This window comes from Saimiri boliviensis, chromosome 4 (genome assembly GCF_048565385.1).
Source record: "Saimiri boliviensis isolate mSaiBol1 chromosome 4, mSaiBol1.pri, whole genome shotgun sequence".
Lineage (NCBI taxonomy): Eukaryota > Metazoa > Chordata > Mammalia > Primates > Cebidae > Saimiri > Saimiri boliviensis.
In genome coordinates, this window is record NC_133452.1 from 57,892,586 (window position 1) to 57,904,813 (window position 12,228).

The window sequence follows — 12,228 nt, forward strand, 5'->3', positions numbered from 1 at the left end:
ACTAGCCTGAGCAACATAACAAGATCCCATCTCTACAAAAAATAAAATTAGGCTGGGCATGGTGGCTCACGTCTGTAATCCTAGCACTTTGAGAGGCCAAGGCAGGTGGATCACCTGAGGTCAGGAGTTCGAGACCAGTCCAAGCAATATGGTGAAACCCCATCTCTACTAAAAATATAAAAATTAGCTGGGCATGGTGGTGTGCATCTGTACTCAGGAGGTACTTGGGAGGCTACTCAGGAGACTGAGACAGGAGAATTGCTTGTACCCATGAGGCAAAGGTTATAGTAAGTCAGGATCACACCACTGCACTCCAGCCTGGGCAACAGAGCAAGACCCCATCTCAAAAAAAATTTAAATTAAATTGGCCAGGGGCGGTGGCTCATGCCTGTAATCCTAGTATTTTGGGAGGCCAAGGTAGGTGAATTGCTTGAAGTCAGGAGTTTGAGACCAGCCTGGCCAACACAGTGAAACCCCATCTCTACTAAAAAAAAAAAAAAAAAAAAATACAAAAATCAGCCAGACATGGTAGTTCATGCCTGTAATCCCACCTACTCGGGAGGCTGAGGCAGGAGAATCACTTGAATACGTGAGGTGGAGGTTGCAGTGAGCCCAGATCTCGCCACTGCACTCCAGCCTGGGAGACACAGCAAGACTCCGTCCCCCGACCCCCCCAAAAAAATTAAAAATTAACTGGGCATGGTGGCATGCACCTGTAGTCCCAGCTACTCAGGAGGCTGAGACGGGAGAATTGCTTGTACCTGTGAGGCAGAGGTTGCAGTGAGTTGGGATCATGCCACTACACTGCAGCCTGGGTGACAGAATGAGACTCTGTCTCAAAAAAAAAAGTTGAATTAAGTTAATTAAAAATTAGCCAGACATGATGGTGCAGCCTATAGTCCTAGCTACTCAGGAGAGGGCAGGAGGCTTGCTTGAGTAAGCCCAAGCAAGAAGAAGAGCCCACAGGGGAGACAAAATGCTTGGGAAGAAAGGAAGAACACGGGAAGAATAAACTCAGAAAAATAATTCATGCACTTCTCATAGAAATGTTTAAGCTTTGCAGGCTGGAGTATGCTAAGTTTTACTGCTTTGTTCCTGAGATTATTGGTATTATTTAAATGTGAGAAGTGTGCTAGAATAGTACCAATGCACAAGAGCCACTAATTAAGTAAACATGACAGAAGTGACAGTGGAAGCATCATCTACCCAATTGCTAATTGCTGATAGACACCCACGGGCCTTGAAACGTCACAGTGCTTTCGAAGAGTTTTGAAAAGTCAGAACCCTTTTCCCATTATGTCTCATCATAAATCACTCTCAAGGTAACGGTGTTTTATCTTCCACGTTTTAAAAGACAAGGGGAGAAAACGATGTGGGAAGTCATCGCATTTCTGCTCACAGCCCAGTGACTTTCTGTTGCGCTTAGGATGGAATCCAAAATTCTAGTACAACTTAGAGTGCCACGAAATCTGTCCCAGTAACCCTTATTATTCTTCGTAGCAGTTTATTGTAGTTGACATATAGAATAGGCATTCATTTATTTTATCTCCCTCAAACTAAGCTTCATGATTGCCAGAGTCTGTGTTCACTTTCATCGTCTTGGCACCAAGTGCAGTGCCAGGCACTGGGGAATACTCCAGAAATACCAGTGGGGAAGAAAGAGGGAACAAACCAGCCCAGCAGTGGTGGGGATTTTGTTGCCATTTCTGTGGAAAAACTTTGATAACTGAATAAATCCATAACCCTCTCCTATCTCTTGTTTGAAGCATGGATGATTATTAACTTTATTTTAAATGAGGAAGACCAGGGCTCAGTGAGGTCAAAATGGTTGATGTCTAGTCACTTGCATTCATCCCAGTCTATTAAGAAACAGCTTTTCCACTTTGTCTCACTGCGAACTCTCCCAAGGCCCCTTGCCACCTTGTCTTTGTGCTGCTATAACTAACCACCCCCATTCCCAGCTGCAGCCCCAGTGAACTGGGCCCCCTTGTCCTCACAGAAAAAGCGTGGACTCCCTCAGATACAATCACTCCAACCCAAAGGGGATCTGAACACACTTCCTTTGGCAGTGAAAATGCAGGGCGCTCCAGGTGTTTTTAAGTTTCATTAGTGTGTGGCTGATGCTTTTCCATTTCAGTTGGCAATTGTTAGATCTTAAAAGGGCATGGAAACAGTGACCCTGGTACTATCACCAAGGACAAGGAGAGGACTCACCAGAGGGCAGGGAACTGATAATAAGCTCTGTAAGGAGCTTGGTTATTCAGCGAAAATGAGAAGGGCTGGAAGGGCTGGAAGGGCTGGAAGGGCTGGACGGGCTGTCCAGCTACTCATTCATTCATTCAGCACCTGTTTATCAAGTGCTTTCTGGGCTCCAGACTGTGTTCAGTACTGGAGATATGGTGGCCATCCAGGAAGACATGCTCCAGCACTCAAGCATGGCATTTGTCTGTGGACGGCGACAGCCTTCAGACAATTCATGCATTCATTGCACTGTAATAGTAACAGCTTCATTAGGCAATATTTGCTGGAAAAAAAATAGTAACAACGACGAAAAGGGAGGTGCTTTGGCAGCATAGAAATAGGAAACCTACCCCAGTCTTTAGTGATCGGGCAAAGGTTCCCTGTGCAAGTTACACTTTGGCTAGGAGCAAAAGAAAAGAATTAGCCATGGGATGAGGAGTCTGACAAAGGAAATAGCCTGTGCCTGAAGCAGGCAAGAGCTTGACATTTGCAAAGCAGTCAAAGAAGGGCAATGGAGAGGTTGTAGAGGACACAGGAGGGAAGCAGAGGAGAACAAGTCTGGGATGATAAGAAGAAGCTGGGGAAGTAGGTAGGGACCAGATTATGCATGTAGATTCTATTAGAAGGCTACTATAGAAACCCAGTGGGGAGCATGCCGAACCAGTGAGGACTAGAGTGAGGGTAGTGAATTCAAGAGTATGAAATGGTCAGGATGTAATGAACCTGACATGGTCAGGGACAAAGCAGGGGGGTGCCACAGCTCGTTCGGTAAAGACTATTGACCTCCTTCGATAGACAGGCCCTGTGCTGGGATCTGAGTGCACGGTGAGGAAGAATAGAATGTCCAGGCGACAATGATTCTTGGGATTCTGTTATCACCAACTGGGTGGTTTACAAAGTCAGCAAGGATTGAGAAGCCAAATTATGGGGAAGATAAATTTTGGATGTTGCGTTTGAGGGGTGCTGACTTGCATAACCAATTTGCTTCTCAGTTGTGTCTCCATTGTGATGATGGAGAGACAGTTGAGAAGGAAATTGGTTATGCAAGTCAGGGACTCGAGAGAGGTCCCATCTGGTGATGTAAACGCAAGCATCGCTGGGGTCAAGATAGTCACGGGAGCCATGGGAGTGAATAAGATCCCTGACGTTACACAGAGTTTATGACCATTTGTTTCATATCACAACAGAATTCAGAGAAACAGGATTGAGGTGTATGTCAGAAATTATTTAAAACATCGACATATTTATTCATCGCCGGAATGATAATGGTCCTGGGAGTTGAATGACTAAGGTACAAAGATTCTCTTACCTGGAAGTTCTAGGACATGGGCACCAACATCAGGTTGTCAAGTTTTCACCATGACAAGTCAAACTTTCAGCAATGAGTTTCCCCTGGGAGTTTGGTAAAATTTGCAAATAGTACCTGGGAAGCATTGAGTGGAAAAGATCATTCCAAGTACACACACATACACACACACACACACACACACACACACACACACACACATACACGCATGCACATGCACACACACATGCACACACACACATATTATGGTTTTTGTGTACTGGCTTAAAAGAATCCTAAACTGGGGGCCGGGCGCGGTGGCTCAAGCCTGTAATCCCAGCACTCTGGGAGGCCGAGGTGGGTGGATCACGAGGTCAAAAGATCGAGACCATCCTAGTCAACATGGTGAAACCCCGTCTCTACTAAAAATACAAAAAATTAGCTGGGCATGGTGGCGCGTGCCTGTAATCCCAGCTACTCAGGAGGCTGAGGCAGGAGAATTGCCTGAGCCCAGGAAGCGGAGGTTGCTGTGAGCCGAGATCACGCCATTGCACTCCAGCCTGGGCAACAAGAGCGAAACTCCGTCTCAAAAAAAAAAAAAAAAAAAAAAAAAAGAATCCTAAACTGTTAAGTAAATTCAGTAAAAGATGAAAAATACAGTGGTAACTTCTTTTTCTGAATTCATGTAAATATGAAACAAACACACTAAGTGTTAAAGTAAAGCTCAAGGCATCAGTGACATAGATATCATTACCTGCATAGTTTGCTCTGTTTCCTCTAAATAAAATGCGAAGAGGAGAAAATTGTTTTCATATCTAAATCCTGCTCCCAAGCAGAAGAATTTCGAAGAATGAATCAGCTAGTTACATAACAATATCAAGTTAACTGCAGTGCAGTTCTTCTGACATTTTCTCCATTTTCTAAGTCCATACTACTTAGAAGACAACTTTGGCCGGGCGCGGTGGCTCAAGCCTGTAATCCCAGCACTTTGGGAGGCCGAGGCGGGTGGATCACGAGGTCAAGAGATCGAGACCATCCTGGTCAACATGGTGAAACCCCGTCTCTACTAAAAATACAAAAAATTAGCTGGGCGTGGTGGCGCGTGCCTGTAATCCCAGCTACTCAGGAGGCTGAGGTGGGAGAATTGCCTGAACCCAGGAGGCGGAGGTTGCAGTCAGCCGAGATCGCGCCATTGCACTCCAGCCTGGGTAACAAGAGTGAAACTCGGTCTCAAAAAAAAAAAAAGAAGACAACTTTGATTCTGACTTATTGCCTGTCACGGTATCTGTGAAAAAACCTTAGGGTCAGAACTTTACTTTCAAGGGAAAGGCATCGTTTACACCCAGAATATCCTTCCTTTAAGGTGTCTGAAGTCTCCTCACTTACAGAGCCCACTGCAGCAGCCTGGCAGCAGGGACACCTGTGGGATTGTATAGGTTATGTTATACATAGCCTTAGGGGTGCTATTTTCATAGACTGGGGTTTTACATTGCGCAGGCTGCATGGCTATTTGTAAAAACACCTGCCAAAAATCCCCAGTTAACTCTACCACATTTAAAGCTGCATTTTAAGGCCAATAGCTTTGTACCCTCAGGAGGTGGGAAATCAAGATAAGGGGAAACAGAGGTAATGAGATGTGTAAAAGAGGAAGCAGGGATTAGCTCTTTTCAGTAGAAACCTCAGTTAATCATTAATACCTTATTGCTGCTTTGATTCAACCTTTTGTCTTCCTTGAAAAGGAAAATGAGTTATCTATAAAGAAGCTTCTTTTGTCAAATGCGGCTGCTATTTTAAGACAGAGAAGCAGCAGGAGAAGTTGGACAAAGACATTATTTTTTATTCCTCCAAATACATTATAAATACCTTGTTTGGTACAAATATATTCCTTGTCTTAGAAAGGAAACTAATACAAAACAAATTTTAGTAAGTTCCAACTAGGAGTAAGTCAGAGCACATATCTACAATTGAATTCCTTTCAAAGATTCCTTACGTTGTGTAGCCTTTGTTTTAACATTTTTTGAAGGTTTACATATTATAATCCTTATTGTAGATTATAATATGAGAAAATAATAAAGCTAATGCAACTGACACTGCCATTGGTTTTTTAAATCTGAAATCGTGAAAGCCCTTGGAAAATCTCACAGGACTGTATCCAAATTTTAAACATTCGCTTTCAGCAACACACACACCTTCATCAATGTTGAGTGATTCAAAGAAGGGGAAACAGTTCCTTTGGTTGTCATTTCATTTACAGGATTTGTCTGCACGGCAGAGAAGAATGTTCCATTTACTTCAGAGACGGTCAGAGATTTCCAAGCAATTTGGCTCAAGAGATGGTTTAAATAGGAATGAATGTAGTATACCTTTAATTCTCTGAAGTAAGAGAGCTCCAGCTGAGGTTTGGTCCAGGGCAAAGTCTGCTCTCAACACTGAAGAAAATCTATCACATTAATCCCAGTGGCTCAAAGTCCAAAGCTGCGTGAGCAGAATGCTCAAGGATAGGAAGTGTGAGAAGAATGCTGTGAAAGAAACTTTAAAAACAAAACGACTATTCAGAGAATCCCAGGTCTTATGTGGAATCATCTAGCACATAAGGAAAGATATAAATAATTATGCCTGAGAAACATAGCTAATTAAAAATAACTCCATGCATAAAAGGAAAAGAAAACTATAGAATAACTTTTCTGCTCCAGTGTTTATGTGAGATGCCTCATAATGAAATAGTAGGATTTTTTTTTTTCATTTCATTTCACACAGACACATGAGAGATGGAGAGGAAAATTATATTGCCTGAAAATGCCAGGGTAGATTTACTAAAGATGTTATCATATGCTGTATTTAAGACAAAAATCTAATTGCTGTAATTTATCATACCTCTGGCTATTAAAACTGTGCCAATTTAAATATTTTAATCATTCACCACTTTTGCACATACTGACTTTTTATGGAAGATTCTATGAAACTTTCTGATTTTGTCAGCCTTTGTATGATTTTTAGGAGCTCCTTAAGCAGAATGAACATGCTTTAAACATGTAATTGTGTTTACATAAGTAATAAAAATTCTTTGTGTTTCTCTTTTAGTTTGCTCAGTAAAATAACTGGAACTGCTTTATAATTGCTGAGCTGAATGTTTGAGAGCACAAGCTGCTGAATCCCTTTCATTTTATTTTACTTTATTTTATTTAATTTTCTTTTTTCTGAGATGGAGTCTTGCTCTGTCACCCAAGCTGGAGTGTAATGGCGTGATTTCGGCTCACTGCAACCTTCACCTCCCAAGTTCAAGCGATCCTCCTGCCTCAGCTTCCCGAGAAGCTGAGACTACAGGATCGTGCCAGCATGCCCAGCTAATTTTGTATTTTTTGTATTTTTAGTATAGATGGGGTTTCACCATGTTGGCCAGACTGGTCTCGAACTCCTGACCTCAAATGATTGGCCCACTTTGGCCTCCCAAGGTGCTACAATTACAGGCGTGAGCCACCATGCCCAGCCTGAATCCCTTTTAATTCCCTGCACACACATCAAGCTTGTAAAAAGCCAGGTGGACCACACCCTTCCTTTTGGTTAGAGAGAGGATTCTTTCAATGATCAGATCAATTTCTGAAAGAAAAGACTCCACTGACTTTGGCATGAATTTGCACCTTGGTCTTGAAAAGTCAGAGACTCATAAGACAGTCATGGAGGCGAAACTGCTCTTTACAAAACGAACATTAAATAGTACTCTTTCTGGCTGATAGGAGAAAAATAAGATGGTAAGAAAGTGATATTACAGAAGAAAAAACTATCCCAGGAGTAAAGATGGCCACTACAGGGAGAAAGAATGGAGGAACGACCACAAATGTGGAGATAAGAAGGAGCTAGAGGCAGATTACTTTCCCTACTGTGGGTGTGGGAGGCCTTTGGGAAATCTCACCCATTTCAGCAGAACACATGGGCCGTTTCCAGTTGTCCCCCCTACCCCGGGAGTAGCTCAGTCGTTTAATCTGATTTTTGTCTACCTGGTGAGATCAAACTATCTTACATACCAGAGGACTCATGAGACCAGCATTATGACTAAATCCTATGTATGTTTATTGAAACATAGCATTATTTCAAAGTTAAATATATATTTTTTTTCCCTAAATTACAAGAAACCAGGGTTTCTTCCCCCTTGTATTGAGGCAATAAGGTACTTTGATAGGAAAATTTAAATTAAGCTGGATTACTTAAGATCACACAGCCAAGACCAGACCCTACATCTTCTCAATCCTAGTCCATTCCTGCTTCACCTCCTTGCTGTCCTCCCCTATAAACCTGCTCTCATGAAAGTAGCTTGCCAAGTGCCTTTCCCTCCCACACCCCATGCCGAGCCAGTGCCCTCTGCCTGATGACTAACCAGGTGTTCATTCTGCAGGTGCAAAATTCCCCATCAAGTGGACAGCCCCTGAGGCAGCCCTGTATGGGAGGTTCACAATCAAGTCTGATGTGTGGTCTTTTGGAATCTTACTCACAGAGCTGGTCACCAAAGGAAGAGTGCCATACCCAGGTAAGAACAGGGCCTCACAGAAACGGGCCTGGGTTTGGAGGCTTTTTTGACACCATTTGGGGAAACTTCACCTGCTTTGCTTTCCACACCCATCCTCAGCCTTCTGCTGAGCTTGAGTTTGAAGAACACGGACAGGTATTCAGCCAGGGAAAAGCAGAACTGGGAACCACCATGTATGTAGACAAGCAGCCACCATGAACTATATGCCAGAATTAATGTAAGTAGCAGCTGTTCTAAATGCTTCAGTCCCCCTCCAGTTCATAGAATCTCTCCTCTCTCAGTGGGAGTATGTGTCTGTGGTTCCCAGGGCAGAAATGTCACTGGCAGTGCTACTGGGCAAGTGGAGTTTGCAGACATATCTAGGAAAGAGAAGGAGAAAAGCCCCGCTGCTTTTTGATTACACTGTAGCACTGACCCATGGAGTGAGCCTGGCAGGAAGATGCCAGGACCTGTTCTTTCCACAGGACCCAGCTCCAGATGGCCAGAGAGCAGAGGCTCCTGCAAAATGCAATTTAGAGCTCACTCACTGCCTGCTGCTGTTTTGACTAAAACATGCTATACCAAAGCAAGTATCATGTAAAGAAATTAGAAATTCTTAGACTCTGGAATGTTTCTGGATTATCAGATTTATGCTGTCCAGAGAAACCACGAGTTTAGGTTATCCACGCTTCTATTCATTAACGTAGACAGATGGTGACATAAAGGACACCCGTGCCATTTCACCTCCACGCTTTAGTGGTTATAGCACAGGGACGATCTGCTTTTTTGAAATGTTAAGGACATATTTTTCAGTTACTGCTGAGGGAAGAAAGAACATAGCTCCCCCTCATTCCCTGCCTAAGAAAGGAGCTTAGAGAAAAAAAAAAAAAACAGTGATAGAAACGATAGTGAAGATTAATGAGGAATTTAGGTCTCTTGCAAATCCTGGGTTTGTAATCATATCGTTGCAGTCAGAGGAGCCAGCGAGGGCAGATTAATTTGTAATCCCTTTGTTCCTTTTTTATGATTGTTTCCGGTCATCTTCAGAGAACACAGAGAGGGCACATCAAGAAAATCTCTTTCTGGGTTCATGTAGCCTTGAGACTCCTAGGAGAGCCAGGTTGACATGGAGGCAACATTGACAAATTTCTGGTCTCTGAAGAACCAGCACTGGGCATTTAGAGATGCGGGTGTAAGTCAGTTTTATTGATGCCGCAGTGACTGCTGCTCCCAGCACGCACACATGGGAACACACTCGGGGAATCACCGACCAGCACAGAAAAAAGGGCCACCTTAGAGGGCTGGGGCACCGCATGGGTGTTTTAGAATTGCTTCTCAAGGGGGGAAACGTATGGGTCTCGGGACGGTGAAGATTTGAGGGCATCTCTTCCTTGTTTATTGTCTGAATATCTAACTGATTTCTTCCTGATTCCCCCAGGTTTATAGTCACCCTGTGTGTAAAATGCAATTGGGGGAAAAGGTTAATGTTGTTTTGCATTTCTGTGAAGCCTTTCCTTCCAGTCACACAAAGCAGCTTTTTGTTTCTCAGGGTCTCACACAGAAGCCAAGACAAAGGGGTGGAGGTGGGAGCCTCCAAGAAGGAAGGCAGGTGCGCGTTTCTGAGGGAGTCTTTTGTCACGTTTGGTTTTAGCATAAAGAAAATGGCCTCATTTTACCACTTAGACCAGGATTCATTCATTCAGCATAGCTTCAGTCAGTGTGAACTGTGTCAGGCATTTTGCTCCATCTGGGAAATGGCGCAAATAAGACCTGCATACTTTCAACAAACCTTGATTAGTACCTGCCTTGGGCTAGGCACTGTTAGCACTTTGGGCAAGTAAATAAATTTAGTCCCTGTATTCACGGACATTACAGTCAGATAAAATATGCCTCAAATCCAGGAAGAAACCAGCCTTCTTTGTTTCTTGTTTATTATAAGAGGGAGTCACCCTGAAGGGATGGATTACTTGGCTTTACCGACTGTGGGGCCTAGATCTTCATTCTGATGATGGGGTCAGGGACGCCTGATCCAGATACCCACACACAGCAGGTCCTGAGAGGACTCTTCGTGCTGAGTCCTGCAAGGATGGCAGAGGAGTCTAAAATGAGAACTAACTCCAGCGGCTTCTGCAGAGAGAGCTGGGAGCAAGCGCTGGTCTGCAGTGGGCTGTGATCACTGCCTGTAGCTCTGCAGGGGTGGAGAGGGGGGGCTGTGTGAGGAAGACAAGTAAGCCAGGCCTTGGAAGGCAAGTAGGGTTTCCCCAAACCGGCAGGCAGGAAGAGCGTCCCAAGGTCTGGCACATGAGAAGGCACGGAGGCCTTGGAGGACAGTTCCGGGGAGCACAGGATGAATCTGAGAAGATGCCATGTGCAGGGGCACACCTGGAGATGTGGCTGGAAAGGTGGCCAAGAGCCCGTGTTGGGGCCTGCTGGTTGGCAGTGGTGACCAGGGAGCTGTATCCTCTTTGGGGATGTCATGAGCTGCTCCTCATTCAAAGAAAGCCACACGAAAAATTGTTCCCAGGCCTGTTTCTAGCCATGGTTTCTTTCAGGGTTTTGCTTTTTAACATAGCTGTAATCCTATTTAATTGGGTTCGTGAATCCAACAGAAAACTCTTCTTGAGGGAGAAGCTTTTACAGAGAGATTCCAGTTATAGGATTAAAACAATTCCTAAGGAACAAGCAGTTTCATGAAGCTTCCTTCACATGTCACTGTGAAAGCAAGGAAGGACCTTCCATTCTTGCTATTTGTTGGTGTGGCAAGTCAGTCAGTGTACACTGAGGGTTCACTTCTCAGCCTCCCACGTTGAGTCTTTGTGCTGCTGCTGGTACCGAGGATGGACCCCCCAGTCCCGGTCCAGCATAACTTCCATTCTGCATTTTGATGTAATCATGTCTCAGTTGGCTACAGTATATTTTCAAGTAATTCTTTTTTGGAGAACAGTAGACGATGGTACATTTTTCTGAGTCTTCCATACCTGAGAGTAGCCTGCTGTTTTCTTAAAACGTAAGAAAGGTCCTTTGGCTGGTAGATGAAGATGGAGGTGCCGGAGGAGGAGGTGACTTATAAATTGGTTCTATAAAAGCGTTCCAGGCATTTTTGCCCAGCGTGAAAGAAGGTCCAGACGCGACAATCCCAGAAGAAACTTACAGTGGAGTAGGTGAGGTGTGACCAAATAAAGGGCAAAGGGAGGAGGAGATGATACAACATTGGCAAGTTTTGTGAGAGGCATGGACAGAAAGGGGGGGAAGAGGACAACCTCAAACTGAAGGAGGACCTTGAAGCCGAAGGGAACAAAATCCTGAAATGTGATGCTGAGATGAATGGGAGCGGGGGGAGTTACCTCACCTTACCAGATGAGGAAGGTTGCCTTTGAGATGTGTAACAAGCGTAGATGCAGTTCCAAAGAAGGGCTCCATTTGATCAGTTCCCTGCTAGCAGCCTGACCTGAATGCTTTCTCTGCATTGCAGTCTAGCTTGCTTTTCTGCAAGCAGGGATTCAGAAGCATTCTTTGCCTCAAGATGAGAACTGATTTCATACTGATGGATTGTTGTGTATGAGAAATCAAAACACTTAAGTAAAAGCAGTTTTCTGGGTTGATGCATAAAATCAGAGTTACGCATTTTCACCTGTCATTTCACCTTTAAAACCCTCCTCAAATCCTTCTTTTCCTCTCAGCTTCCAGTTTCTCCCCACCTCCCCACCACCCACCCACCATTCTATCACTGTCGCCAACAGAGTTAGTATCCTAGAAGACACAGACCTGGTTATCTCACCCTGGTTAAAAATGTCCACAGCTTCCCTTTGCCTTCCAGATAAAAGCTAGAAACCTTAACTTTACATAGTCCTTCATAACTTATTCTGCAGTCATTTCACAAATATTTATTGCACACCTGCTATATGCCAGGTACTATTCCAAGCACCAGGAATACAGCAATGAAGCAACAGACAACAGGGCTCCTGCCCTCATAGACTTCCATTCTTTTTTGAGGAGACAAACAGTAAACAAAGATAAACAAAATAGATTGAATGTTTGCTGCTATTAACAGCTAGAGGGAAAAATAAAACAGAGCAGGGGAGAGAGAGGAGAGTGGCAAAGGAGCAACTCACCGGTGAGTGAAGACCTGGAGGAAGCACGACTCGAGCCAGGTGGGTATCTGGGACCAGAGGCTTCCTTCAGGGGAAGGGAGAGTACAGGG

The 12,228-nt window shown here is 44.2% G+C and overlaps 1 protein-coding gene across 3 annotated transcripts in view; it reads left to right on the top strand.

Moving 5' to 3' along the window:
* FYN (FYN proto-oncogene, Src family tyrosine kinase) overlaps positions 1-12,228 on the top strand; it is a 145,337-nt gene that overhangs the window by 125,045 nt on the left and 8,064 nt on the right. For all 3 annotated transcript variants that reach the window (XM_074397592.1, XM_074397590.1, XM_074397591.1), the window contains one exon: positions 7,917-8,048. In XM_074397592.1, coding sequence (XP_074253693.1) covers positions 7,917-8,048 — 132 coding nt within the window. The remainder of the gene's footprint in view (positions 1-7,916; positions 8,049-12,228) is intronic.